The sequence below is a fragment of the Bactrocera neohumeralis genome, unplaced genomic scaffold, assembly GCF_024586455.1.
Source record: "Bactrocera neohumeralis isolate Rockhampton unplaced genomic scaffold, APGP_CSIRO_Bneo_wtdbg2-racon-allhic-juicebox.fasta_v2 cluster09, whole genome shotgun sequence".
Classification (NCBI taxonomy): domain Eukaryota; kingdom Metazoa; phylum Arthropoda; class Insecta; order Diptera; family Tephritidae; genus Bactrocera; species Bactrocera neohumeralis.
The window spans coordinates 23,037,118-23,052,551 of record NW_026089622.1 but is presented as its reverse complement, the minus strand read 5'-3'; the positions used below and the strand labels follow the sequence as shown (position 1 = coordinate 23,052,551).

At 34.1% G+C, this 15,434-nt stretch overlaps 1 protein-coding gene across 3 annotated transcripts in view; it reads left to right on the top strand.

Annotated features, from left to right (window-relative positions):
- LOC126764062 (eukaryotic translation initiation factor 4B-like) overlaps nucleotides 1-15,434 on the top strand; it is a 112,311-nt gene that overhangs the window by 54,644 nt on the left and 42,233 nt on the right. For all 3 annotated transcript variants that reach the window (XM_050481820.1, XM_050481821.1, XM_050481818.1), the window contains exon 4: nucleotides 844-958. In XM_050481820.1, the coding sequence (XP_050337777.1) occupies nucleotides 844-958 (115 nt within the window). The remainder of the gene's footprint in view (nucleotides 1-843; nucleotides 959-15,434) is intronic.

Sequence of the window (15,434 nt, the reverse complement as noted above, 5' to 3'; positions counted from 1 at the left end):
AAGCAATTTGGTACAGCAAGGGGCACCGGTGGGCGAAAATTTTTCAAAAGGTGGGAGTTGCCCCACCCTCTAATAGGTTTAAAAAGCAAGAGTATAATATGTTCGGTTGCAACCGAACTTGGCTCTTCCTTACTTGTTATACATGAATTTATCCATTATATCATTGATATGATAAAATGGCTCATTTAAATGACCTGAAAAACAACCCCACACTTTTTGGTCGTCAGTCACTTTGTGCGGAACAAACCGTGCACACACCTTTCGTAAGCCCAAATGTTCGGTGAAAATGCAATAAATGGAGGTTTTGGAGATGTTCAATTCCATTTCCATGAATTTCAATCATGATTTCGGCTGATTTTTGATGAATTCACACACAGTTTCGATGGAATTTTCGGTGATCACAGATTTTGATTGGCCCACATGTTGATCGTCATTTATGTCCTCACGACCACTTTGTACCACTCGCGCACTCTGCTACGGGATACGCAGTCATCGCCATAAACTTGTTTCATCAATTGAATTTCGGTAAAAGTTTTACCAATTTTAAAACAATTTAATGTTGGCTCTTTGTTCGAAGCTCATTTTCGCACCGATAACACAAACATACTGACACTTAAAACGCAATAACTTCACTTCTAATCGATGAAATGTCATGAATTCTCATTGGACTATCAATGAAGATAGCAGATAACGCACCAGTCGACATATAGATGGCGCCACCAGGGGGCGCTAGATTCAAAGGATTTCCTCACGTTCCATATTATTAATATTCAAAAAATAAAAAAATTGGTATTTAACTAATTTGTATTAAGTTTCTTATTTATATGTATTTATATTTTTCAGCGATAAAACCAGCTATATACAGCGGGATGGAAAGCACAAAGAGGAAAATAAAATTAAGAGAATAACGAAAAACGAGCGCACATTTCCAAAATGCCAGGATAATATTAATCTACCGGTAGGTAATATTATAGCATACGTATATGAAATCATAAGAGAATTTACTCAAGTTTAATTTTGTGACGTTGGCTGCTATCGTAAACTCAATATGCAAAGTATTTTTAAAACATATGTTCATGCCTTGCAATGCATTTATTAGGCGTTTGAGAAAGCTAAAATGGAAAGAAAAATTAATTATAAATATTATTAATTATATATATTAATTATAAAGGGTGATCAATTTCGAGGTTTCCTACTTAAAAAAAATCACAGAATATTCAAATTTAATGAGGAATGTTTATTATCATTCAAAAGAAGATTCTTTGGCATTTATTTTTTGAAGATTATCTCTCCCAAATGTTGGCCGCGGCTACGTTTCAGATGGTCCATCCGTTGAGCCCAATTTTCGATAATTCGTTCTAGCATTTCGACTGGTAACTAGTGAAAGACACTCATGATGTTGAAGTGGTATTGTCCGCATAGACTTTAGACTTTACATATCCCCACAGGAAAAGTCTAGTAGTATGATATGACACGATCTTGGTGGCCAATCGTGGTGGCAAATCGACCGACCCAAAACGTGAAACTATCTGCTCACCGAACTGTTCTATCAATAAATCCATTTGATGCGCTGTTTTGGGACGTGGCGCCGTCTTGTTGAAACCAAATGTAGTAGGTTATTATGGCGCGAAAACGGTCGCGAAATACGGGCCAATGATTCCTACGGCCCACAAACCACACCGAAACGATGTTGTTTCCAGATGAAATGGCAGCTCTTCTTTGTTCTTCGTCTCAAATGCGGCAATTTTGAAGAGCGAAGAGATGTCGCTTGGGAAGGTTAAGCGGCTTCGGTTCTTAAGATGTCGACATAAAATAGGCCATGTTGTTCCGAGTTGCTGCGAACTGCGCAACTTCACTGCGTGCTGCATGTGGTCTATTCGGTTGATCATTATTGAGTAATGAATACTGGGTCTCGAGATTGGCTCAGTATGCCGATTATTTGACCATAAGTTGAGCGAAGCGCGCTAAACACATTCCTTACAGAACGTGAATTTTCTTATTAAAGTTGCACGATTTGTAAACGTTGTTTAGGCGTAAGTGTTTCCATGATGAAATGCCAAACAAACTGAACAAAAACAACAAGACAGCTTGGCACTACTCACGCGTGATTGGAAAAAGTATCTCTACTTGTATCACCCGTTAATATAAATTACTTTATCGGCAAACGTTTCATTTTAAATATTTTCAATGCAATGCATGCGAAACAACCCTCATATTTTTGACAGCTTACTCGTATGAAATACGGTTTTGTTGTATTCATGATTTTTATACATTGTACAAATTAACGCAATAGCGTTACGAATATTCTGCATTGCACTTGTGTTTTGCATATTGCGTTGACGAGACAACCATATATTTTGGGTTGTTTTTCTACATATATTAAAAAGTCAAGTATCTTCAGTATATTAAAAAAAGTTTAATTTATTAAAAAACAAACTAGTATAAATTCTTATGTCCACTTAACGCGTATGTATGTGATAAATCTGTATAAAAGTTATTAATAATGTGATGTCTGCTTAGGTATTAACTGCACATACTAGGATACAACTTTCAACAAATAACTTTTTAATACCATTTACACAATTATAAAGCGAAAAGCTTAGGTTATACATTTAAAAATAGCAAAGCGCAACTGATTCATACGTTATTTTGTATGGAGTTGGCGGATTGAGCCGTACGAAAATGAAGCCGTTTGATTTTATTGCTTCTTTGCGAATTGGCAGGCTTAGGATAATTATACTATTGATAAACAGAAATATCAATTCTCCTTTTCACATATGTATACATGCTTTTCCAATAAGAATTATACGATTTCTTAAAAAAAAAACACACTAATTGTTAAGTAAACTCAAAATTTTTTATTTAATGTGAAGTGCAATCGATACAATTAAGTTCAGCATATAACAACTTTAAAATGACCTCCACGACTTCTTTTGTATGTAGGATCGAATCCGATAAAACCATTTTTCGAGTTTTTCGAGTTTAATATTGACTTCCAAAGCTTGAAGACAGCCTGGTTTATTGCTAAAGACCAATGACTCCAAATAACCTCCCAATAAGTAGTCTAATGGTGTTAAATCACAATTTCTTGAAACAATCAAATCTCCAAACTTGTCTCACAATAATAGCCCCGTCTTCTTGAAACCAGATGTTATCAAGATCAACTCCTTTAATTGCGATCATAAAAAGTTGGTTACCATCGATCTATATCGCTCTCCATTGACAATAACGGTGTCACTAGCTTCATTTCGAAAAAAGTTCGGACCGATATTTCCACCAGATCAAAAACCACACTTAACTGTCAATTTAGGTGAATATAATCGTTGTTCATGAATGATTTGTGGATGAAAGTGAGTCTCATCTGATAAGATGATTTTCTTAAAAAAATCGTTATCGTTTTTAAGTTGTTCCAAAGCAAAATCAGTAAATACACAACGCTTTTTACGGCGGTCAAATAGCTTCAGTCGAGTGAGAACAATTTTATACAGATGCAATCCTAAATCTTTTCTCAAAATTCACCAGGTTGTGGTTTGAGATGGTCCCAATTTTTGAGAACGTCTTGTAATCAAAAAATTGCGGTCTTCAACAAGACCTGCCTGAACAACAACAATATTTTCATTACTTCGAACGGAAGTGCCTTATTGGCACTTGAAACACATGAAAAGTCGCAATTGGAGAACGATTATTATACCCTGAACAGGGTATATTAAGTTTGTCACGAAGTTTGTAACACCCAGAAGGAAGCATCGGAGACCCTATAAAGAGTGAGTCGATTTAGCCACGTCTGTCTGTCTGTCCGTCTGTCTGTCTGTTTATATACGAACTAGTCCCTCAGTTTTTAAGATATCGTTTTGAAATTTTGCAAACGTCATTTTCTCTTCAAGAAGCTGCTCATTTGTCGGGACTGCCGATATCGGACCGCTATAACATATAACTGCCATACAAACTGAAAGATCGGAATCAAGTTCTTGTATCGAAAACTTTCACATTTGTCAATGTATCTTCACAAAAGTTGGCACGGGTTATTTTCTAAGATAAAAATGTAATATACGAAGAATTGTTCAGATCGGCTTACTATAGCGTATAGCTTATTTACAAACTGAACGATCGGAATCTAGTGCTGGTATGGAAAACTTTTCCATTTGACAAAATATATTCACGAAATTTGGTATAGATTATTTTCTAAGGCAACAATGTAATCTCCGAAAAAATTGTTCACATCGGTTAACTATATCATATAGCTGCCATACGAACTGAATGATCGGAATCAAGTGCTTGCTTGGAAAACTTCCTCATTTAACGATATATCTTCACGAAATTTGCTATGAGTTATTGTTTACAGAAATAATGTAATATCGAAAGAAATTGTTCAGATCGGCTCACTATAGCATATAGCTGCCATACAAACCGAACGATCGGAATCAAGTTCTTGTATGGAAAACTTTCGCATTTGACGTGATATCTTCACGAAATTTGACATGGATTACTGCTTAAGGTAATGACATAATCTCCGCAAAAATTGTTCAGATCGGATTACTATAGCATATAGCTTACATACAAACTCGACACATCTATAACATAATGTAATATCGAAAGAAATACACCTGTGAAGGGTGTATTAGCTTCGATGCAGCCAAAGTTAACGTTTTTTCTTGTTTTGATAATAAAATTGAATCATTTGTAAACGTTGAAAATAGCCGAAACTACACTTAGAAATTATATCATCCCTATTGGAAAACGCGGTATATAAATATACGATGGGTTATTTGGTAGGTTTTGTTTTATGTTTAATTTTAAAAGGAAGTCCAATAAAGAGAAAGGTTTGCATTTTAATTTCCCTTATTTATATATTTAGGATAATGTTTTTTACATATGGTGCACTAATTGCTTTCGAAGTAAGGCAGGCTAACTTTCAAAATAATTTTCATAATCTCGCAACATGTTGTCACAGAGATATATAAATATACCGTCCGTCTGTGCAAGCGATAACTTGAGTAAAAAATTAGATATCTTGACGAAATTTGGTACACAAGTGCTTTATAGGACACCGGTATTTAAATTGGATAATGGGCATGACACCTTTCGCCTCATTAGTAAAAATCGAATAATTACTTTTTATTTCCTCAGGTACCAAATATGTAGGTGTGGATGATTTAATGAAAGTCAAAGAGCATGTTTTCTGTTAATGACATGTCGTGGTGACAAAAATTGGTACCATTAGTTCAATTCTTCCCTTAACACCCATATCCCAAATATAAGAATTTAAAGTATTTCCCCGACTTAGGTTCTTGAATTTTGCGAGTGTATAAAATGTTCGGGTATACACTCGAACTAAGCTCTTCTTTACTTGTTTTACTATGTTTTAATTAAAATAATACATATCAGACAATTTCTATCTGTATTATACTATTTTTTCGCATGTGAAGCGAGCATTTGTAAATTAATCACCCAATTCAGTCCTCATAAAAGGTATAAAATACTTCTATGACATATCGTCTGCAAAAGTATTTGTAACGTTGTCGTTGGATATAAATGATATAAATATATAAATCATCTGGACCAGGATGACATTTGAAATTAGATGAATACAACTTTGTTATTTTCCTTTATTTAACTAAAAAATGTTAAGGGTGCTATTTTTTCAACCGAGAGGGATTCTGGTAGTTGACAGTTTATATATTGCAGCTTTTCTATAAGGTATTATACTGATCAGAGAACTGCAAAACTCACTTTTTCCTTGAATCAGCTCATACGCAAAAGTTTCTATTCAAGTCCAATCACTGAGCGAAACACAGCGTTGAGTACAAATCAGCTCATGTTGCCGAATCGCTCATTCGCGTACAATGTGAGCCTTCGGTCCGAAATGCTTTGCTCACGTTTGCTCACTTCACGAAATATTTAGCTCATGCTCGCTCACTTTACGAAATGTTTAGCTCACTTTCGCTCAGTGATTGGAATTGAATAGAAACTTTTGCTTATGAGCTGATTTAAGGAAAAAGTGAGTTTTGCAGTTCTCTGGTATGTATGTATCGGGTGATTTTTTAAGAGCTTGATAACTTTTTTAAAAAAAAAACGCATAAAATTTGCAAAATCTCATCGGTTCTTTATTTGAAACGTTAGATTGGTTCATGACATTTACTTTTTGAAGATAATTTCATTTAAATGTTGACCGCGGCTGCGTCTTAGGTGGTCCATTCGGAAAGTCCAATTTTGGCAACTTTTTCGAGCATTTCGGCCGGAATAGCCCGAATTTCTTCGGAAATGTTGTCTTCCAAAGCTGGAATAGTTGCTGGCTTATTTCTGTAGACTTTAGACTTGACGTAGCCCCACAAAAAATAGTCTAAAGGCGTTAAATCGCATGATCTTGGTGGCCAACTTACGGGTCCATTTCTTGAGATGAATTGTTCTCCGAAGTTTTCCCTCAAAATGGCCATAGAATCGCGAGCTGTGTGGCATGTAGCGCCATCTTGTTGAAACCACATGTCAACCAAGTTCAGTTCTTCCATTTTTGGCAACAAAAAGTTTGTTAGCATCGAACGATAGCGATCGCCATTCACCGTAACGTTGCGTCCAACAGCATCTTTGAAAAAATACGGTCCAATGATTCCACCAGCGTACAAACCACACCAAACAGTGCATTTTTCGGGATGCATGGGCAGTTCTTGAACGGCTTCTGGTTGCTCTTCACCCCAAATGCGGCAATTTTGCTTATTTACGTAGCCATTCAACCAGAAATGAGCCTCATCGCTGAACAAAATTTGTCGATAAAATATCCCGCCGAAATGCTCGAAAAAGTTGCCCAAAATTGGACTTTCCGAATGGACCACCTAAGACGCAGCCGCGGTCAACATTTAAATGAAATTATCTTCAAAAAGTAAATGTCATGAACCAATCTAACGTTTCAAATAAAGAACCGATGAGATTTTGCAAATTTTATGCGTTTTTTTTTAAAAAAAAGTTATCAAGCTCTTAAAAAATCACCCGATATATAGTTTTTGTATGCTTTGTTCGCAATCAGCTTATGTGTCACATGCATTGCACTAAGAATTTGGTACACAACTTATATTTTAGTATGTATTTGTCATACCGTCGATATGGAGCAAGAAGATATTTTAGAAAAAATACGTACAAACGTCTACACATTGTCAGCCCGACATAAGGGAAGGAGCCATGTTTGGAATATATTATCTGAAATTATTAAAGAGGATGACACTATTTGGAATGGATTTACATATGTACTGCCAATCCTGTAACAATATTTTAAAATATTTGCCAAAAAATTCTTCAAATTTAGACAGACATATGTATGTAAGTGCTGCAAATCGCTTAAGGAGACGGCGCTTTTATTCAAGCACAGTGAGTTTATTCATATGCGTTGAGTTTGCTCATACCCATTGAGTTTGCTCATAGGCGTTGAGTTTGCTCTTTTGTGTTTTTGTTTTCATTCAACACGATCATTGTTGAGCCGAATGAGCGAACGCTTAAGTAGAGCTGTTTCAACACGAGCGTGAATAAACTCAGCAAGCAAACGAATTTACCGCAATTGAGCTGAATTTAGCTCAGTGGCGAAAACATTCACGAATGCCATTTTGAGCGCTTGAGCCGAATGTGCTGATAGTTCGGGTATTGATCGTGCATGAACATTTTTGCGCTCAACGGAAACCGTTCTCTGATACTGATTTTCCTTAGTGATTAATTAATAATCCTGTTCGTTGTACTCAGTATAGTAACGATTGGATAGTTAAACAGTTTCCGAGATTTTATTTGCAAACATTTATTACCGGCGAAGTGCAAATATTTTGACCGCAGCTCTATGTGCATTACTGGAATTTGTGGTCTCTGCTACTTAAGAAACAAGCCCATTTTTACTTATTTAACAGGTTTTATCAAAATTTGTTTAATTCCTTTTTACTGAAGGTTTGAAATTTTTTGCTTGATACTAAATAATTTCCATCATGCGTCAAATTCATATTTTTTATATTTTGGTTTTGATTTACTAACTATTATTGTTTATAATATTGTTGGTACAACTTTTAGTTTACACCCTTTTATTGCTTTCGTTTAAACAATTTATTTTTCATTGGAAAGTTCAAATATTTCTTCTTGAGAAAAAACATTATTTAAAAAATATATTGGCAAATATTTGGTCTTACTGCGAATAGTGTTATTTTATGCTACTATTGCTTTATACACATTTTCTTTAATATCATATTTACACTCTTGCAACGCGTTACTACAGAGTATATTAGTTTTGTTCACCTTGTTTGTATTTAAAACTAATCGAGATAGATATAGGGTTACATACATACTGTTAAATAAGTACCCGGCAATTCTCATTATAATTTTCCCGCTGAGAATATTTCAAATTTTTTTTTCCCCAGGTTGGCACAACTGTCAGCCACTATTCTGTAAATTTTTATTGCTATGTGTCATTTAGTTTGTTTACTGCGTCATTAGGAACAAGTCAACCTTTTGTGGGCGTTGCGATTTTTACTATGGATAAAAATATTGAACAAAGAGTTTATGTGAAATTTTGTGTTTCAAACGAAATTTCTTGTGGCAAAACGTTGGAAATGTTGAAAAAAACATTTGGTGATTCAACCAAGTCGAAAACTGAAGTTTACGATTGGTATAAATCGTTCAAAGAGGGACGAGAAGAAGAAGAAGAAGGCGCGACAAAAATGAGCCGAAACCGGAAAAACCGCGCCAAAGCAAATCGAAAATCAAGGTGATGCCGACCGTTTTCCTCGATATTCGTGGTGTTATTCATTCTACCGGAGGGCAAAACTGTCAATAAAGAATATTATCTTTGCGTTATGAAGCGTTTGAGAGAGAATGTTCGTCGCAAAAGACCAGATTTGTAGCGGAACAGCAGTTGGATTTTGCACCACGATAATGCACCAGCGCAAAGTGGCATTTCGGCGGAAAAAATAGGATTTTTCCACTTTCCAATTTAAAACTTAAATAATTTTGTTTTGTAAAGAAATATTTGGATAAGAAAAATTCAACAAGGTTTTTTATAAAAAGTGAAATTTTATAGTTAAAAAAACTAACAGAAGTCGACGGAAAGTTATTCAATAAAATCAGATTAAAATTATTGTCCAAATAAAGAATTTTTTTTTGTGTAAGTTTATAGCTATGGCTTTTCTTTAATTTTTTAGTGAAAATATAGCACCTACTTGTTTATAAAAAAAAAAATTTATTGAAATTGACAAAGTAAGCTAATTTCTATAATTTATCAAAAATTATACTAAAAAATATCAACTTTTCATTTTTTTATGGAAAAAAACTTTGTGCTTTGCCTTGTTTAGCCCTCTTACTATAAAAAAATGAAAGTTCTGAGTCTGTACTTTCAATTAAAAAAAACAACCGCCAATTACCGTCCCTTTTAGTAACATGGATTTTAATTTCCACAAATACTGATGTCTTCAACAGAATTCTTATAACTTCGGATCCTTACATAAGTAGCTTAAGGCGTCATTCGAACAAAATTTCCTTAGAACTAGATCCCATTGTTAAAGATATGGTGCTTGCATAATATTACAAATAAAAACTAGCACAATTTTTCGCCTGTTACTTATTCAATTAAAACATTGCATATTATATTGGATTTTTATCAAGGTAAAGGTATAAATAACGTCACTTTGCGTTTAAGTTTAATTTTTTTCATCAGGAGAACTCAATTAAGAAGTGTCCCGAATTTCAAGTCCCTAGGTCCAAAAATAAAAATTTTGGCAATTGCAGTTATATGGGAGGTGGATGTGGCAGTGGGCGGTTTTCCAAGATTTTTTCAAAATTTCTTAATTTAGTCCAGAGAAGTGTTTCTGCAAAGTTTCATTGTTGTACGACCACTCCTATTTTTTTCCAAGAAATGTATGGAGCGGTGCCACTGTGCAGCGTACAAAGCGATCATTGTGAACGAGTTTTTGAACAAAAATTCAACAAATATCATCGAACAACCACCATACTCTCCAGATATGGCCCCGTGTGACTTTTTCTTGTTTCCAAAACTCAAATTACCACTTCGTGGAACTCGTTTTGAGAGCATTGAAGACATCAAAACTAATTCGCAACGAGAACTGAAGGCCATCCTGGAATATAGCTTTCACAAGTGTTTCAGTGTTTGGATTGTTTGTTGGAAGAAGTGTATTGCCTATAGGGGCCTATTTTGAAGAGGATATAATAAATTTAGATGATTGATAAGTTGTTTATGTTTTATTTAAAAATTCCGGGTACTTATTTGACAGAATCTATGTATATGTATACACACAGCGTAACAAAAAAGCCGCAGCAAGTATGTTTTACAGATTTATTACAAACGGCATTGTCTGAATTCCCATATAACGGGAATGCTGTTATGCAGGGAAACGTTTTAGACGTATTGCTATACATTTCATTAATTTCAAAGCATTGTGTGATTAGTTTTTGAAATTCGTGTTTCTTTTAAATGAAACAAAATCATGCCTAAACGAACACAGTTTTGTTTGTCGCAAAAAGCTATTATTATTTCGTTGGCTATTCAAATAAAGTCTATTCGTATAACAGTGCGTCGTTTTTTGAAAAAAAAATTGTAAATCTGACGATCTAGTGTGGAAAAAACATCAGGAAGAAAAATAACGACTAGCTTAACAGAAGAACTTAAGAACAAGTTACAATACCGATTTAAAAACGTAGGCGATATTAATGCAGATTTGCAGAAATCATTTAGTAATGATAGGGAATTTTAGGAAGAAAACCTGTAAAAACAATTCATGACCAAAAAGTTGAAAGAAAAGCAACTAAGTCAGGTTAAAAATAAATTTAAGTGTAACTCTGTAATGTTTTCTGACGAGTCGAAGTTTAACCTTATTGGACCTTATGGTTATCAAGCAGCTCATCGCAGACATTGTGAACGATCGCAGAAAATTGCATTCTTCCTACAGTGAAATAATATATGGTACGGTATGAGATGCATTTCAAAATATAAATCAGAATCAATTTTAATATTAGAGTCAGTTAAACAATGAATTTTTTTCCCTCCCGTCAGTTAATTCGTTAATTTTCACATTTGAGACTGGAAAATTAAAGGAAAGTTTGGATATTACTTCCACAAAAAGAAAGCCAAAACAATGGTTGAATTGGGCCAAACAATAGAAGAAGTGGGATTCAAAGCAATAGTCGCCGAATATTTTAGCTCTTTCCAAAATGAGTTAAAAGTTTCATAAACGCTAAAGCACAAATTAATTATTAGATATAATACGATTTTTTTGTTAAAAAATTTAATTAACATTAGTGTTTTTTAATTTAAAATTAAGTATTGCCACAAAAAAATTATATTATATTAAAAATAATTTTTTAGTAAAATATTAATGTCGTCACTACAAATTAAAAAAAAAAAATCCGCTATTTTTGAAGGAACTAAATTAAACACTGTAAGTTTTGATGATTTTACATATACATTGTGACAAAAAACTAATAAAAGAAATTGTAAATAAAAGATAAAATATGTCATTATTCAACAATACACTTACGTAACGATTTTTCAGTCCTCTCGAAGCACTTTTCATAGCACTTTTTGGGATGGCCTTCAGTTGCTTCAGCGAATTTTGTTTTATCCGGTTCGATTCACCATAACTTTTCAATAGCGTCCCCAACTCTCAAAAATTTTTCTCCCTACAGCTCCCACCAACAACACCTAAAATCTCTACAATTTAAAGGAAGTCCCCTAAAAAAATTGCATTATTAAAATTATATTCATTAAGGAGTTAGGTGGGTTTGAAAATTTCAAAGAATCGATTTATTTTTTTGTTTATCTTATTAAATTCTACAACAACTCTAGAATATTGTCCTAAATTTTCAAGTTGATCCGAGTAATAGTTTCGGAGATACGGCCGTGAGAATTTGTGCGCTCAAGGCTAGCTAGGCTAAGTGCCACGTCTTTAAACGCGTTTTTCTCGAAACTGGGTTTTGAAGTCAGTGGGCACGATTTTTCGAAAAGTTATGGACCGATTTAGTTCAAATTGTGTACACATCTTTAAAATAACATTATCTAGTTATTGAACGAAGAATTTTTTGGTTTCATTACAACTTATTTTTTTTACCAATAAATGGCAAAAATTTGAACAAAAAATGAGATTTTTTATTAAAAGTCTGAAAAAAAGGAAAATTTTAAAATTTTTTTTATTTTCTTTGTTCAAAAACGAGATTTATATATGTATAACGGAATATGTTTAGTTTTTTTAAGTTTATATGAACCAATAATAAGTTAAACTGTCCACGGCGAGCGCACTTTTTTGTGAGACACTCAGGGATATAAGGTCTCAACGGGTGAATTTTCAGCATTTTTAAATCGAAAATTTCAGGAAACATTGCTCAAATATTAATCTTTGATATGTTATATTATATCTTTCAAATATGCAATTGCTTTTATTAAAAAATTAATCGTATTAATCGTAAAAATGACTTTTTTTGTACCTCTGAAACCCACCTAACCCCTTAACATAAATCATCAAATTAATAATAAATAAATAATAAATATCATTTGGCAAAATTTTTTACTATCTAATAAAGTATGTGCACGAAAAAAACTGGTCACATAGAAATCCGCACAGCTTAGAAATTTCTAACGGTAAAATCAAATTTACACGCAAAGTTTACTTCATTATTTACATAATTGCATTATATTTATACTCTCGCAACAAGTTGCTAAGGAGAGTATTATAGTTTTGTTCACATAACGGTTGTTTGTAAGTCCTAAAACTAAAAGAGTCAGATATGGGGTTATATATACCAAAGTGATCAGGGTGACGAGTAGAGTTGAAATCCGGATGTCTGTCTGTCCGTCCGTCTGTCCGTCCGTCCGTGCAAGCTGTAACTTGAGTAAAAATTGAGATATCATGCTGAAACTTGGTAAACGTATTTGTTGGCTCCATAAGAAGGTTAAGTTCGAAGATGGGCAAAATCGGCCAACTGCCACGCCCACAAAATGGCGGAAACCGAAAACCTATAAAGTGTCATAACTAAGCCATAAATAAAGATATTAAAGTAAAATTTGGCACAAAGGATCGCATTAGGCATATTTGGACGTAACTTTTTTTGAAAAGTGGGCGTGGCCCCGCCCCCTACTAAGTTTTTTGTACATATCTCGGAAACTACTATAGCTATGTCAACCAAACTCTACAGAGTCGTTTTCTTCAGGCATTTCCATATACATTTCAAAAATGGAAGAAATCGGATAATAACCACGCCCACCTCCCATACAAAGGTTATGTTGAAAATCACTAAAAGTGCGTTAACGGACTAACAAAAAACGTCAGAAACACAAAATTTTACGGAAGAAATTGCAGAAGGAAGCTGCACCCAGGCGTTTTTTAAAAATTGAAAATGGGCGTGGCCTCGCCCACTTATGGACCAAAAACCATATCTCAGGAACTACTCTACCGATTTCAATGAAATTCGGTATATAATATTTTCTTAACACCCTGATGACATGTACAAAATATAGGTGAAATCGGTTCACAACCACGCCTTCTTCCAATATAACGCTATTTTGAATTCCATCTGATGCCTTTTCTGTATAATACGAGTACATACATTAGGAACCAATGATGATAGCGGAATAAAACTTTACAAAAATACGGTATTTGAAAAATATGTAAATGACGTATAATGAAATCTCGATTATCACTTTATCATGCGAGAGTATAAAATGTTCGGTGACACCCGAACTTAGCCCTTCCTTACTTGTTTTTGGTTATGGTTAGTGTAAAATTTGTCAGCAATGAATATACACGTTCGCGAATCGCTTTTGCGCAAAAAGCTGAAAAAACCAGGCATGTCTCACAGCGACATCGAAATTAAAAACTGCAAAATCTTCGATATTTTTCGTACTTAAGAGATACAGTGACTCCTTATCATTGAATAGAAAGGCCGGTAGTGGCAGAAAACAAGGATTTGAATCTCCACTTATAGCAAAGTGTTGACCTATTTGAAACGAAATCCTGGACTTTAAGTACAAGATGTCGCATAAAAAGTGCAAATGTCACCTTCATATGTACAGAAAGTACGCAAACGAAATGGATAACGTTCGTTCAAAGTGAATGCAGCACCAAACCGCAATGACAACCAACATGTTTTGGCAAAACGACGTGCTCGACAATTATATGAAAAGTTCATGCCTAATTTTAGCTGCGTTGTAATAGACGATGAATCCTGTGTAAAAGGGACTTTAAAAAAATTCGAAGGCGACAATTTTACACAGCAAACAAAAGGGGAAATGTTTATGATAAATTTAAAAATAAAAAGCTTGACAAATTCGCAAAAAAATGTCTAGTATGAAAGGCCATTGCCAGTGTGGCTTTAAAAGTGAACCTTTTAGAAGTTATGGAACAATAAATCAAGAAATGTATGTTAATGAGTGCTTACAAAAACGCCGTTTGCCTTTAATTAAGCTTCATAAGGAAAAACTGCATTAAAGTGGTACCATGACAATGGAGTGGTTGGTGTTCCCAAAGAGGTGAACCCTCCGAATTGCCCAGAGCTCAGGCCTATTGAGACTTATTGGGCCATTATTAAAGCGAAAATGTTAAAGACGCAATATACAGAGCAAAATGAGAGGCAATTTAGGAATAAGTGGCGAAACGTCACTGAAGACTTCAATAAGGATTCTGTGCAAGCGCTTATGAAGGATGTTAAGTCTAAATTACGGTTATTTGCTTATAAAAAAATATCCTGAATATTATATGGGTTGTCAAAAAAGTCTTGCGGTATGAGAAATGAGCTTTCCGAAAAGGTATAGCATGACCCGATGCGACGAATAAAACTAGAACTACCAACTAGCGAAAATACCGCAAGACTTTTTTGACAACCCATATATTGAATTCATATAAATCTATATATAAAGTATAATTTGTATAAATATTTGTGAAATTGAATAATAAACATAAGTTTTATAACGTTATACGTTCGACCAATTTTTTTCGTGCACATACTTTACATGAAGTATTAAATCATCTTTAGTTTAAAGTTTTTATAAACATCCACCTGTTTAAGTATATCTGCCAGTATGTGAGTAATCTTAAAAAATTATTTATGACTGTTTCCTTATGCACGAAATATTTAATTATTCAACAATATTTATTTTATCGCCTGCGAAGTAATCCCCACGAGATATCATAAACCAACGATTTTTCCACTTTTCATTAGCATGGGTTCCATTCCGATGATTGTTGACTTGTTTGCATGAGAAACATATAAACCCATGTCTCATAGTGCTCTCCATGAATGTAGGATCAGATTTCGCACGATTAATCATGTCCAAAGAGGCCTATTTATGGTACTCTTTTTGAAAAAAAATCAGGTTTAACAGGACGAGTCGACCCAGAATGCGTTTCATACCCAAAATATCCACCAAAATTATTCGAACGTACTCACGAAAAATGTCGAACTTCCTTGTC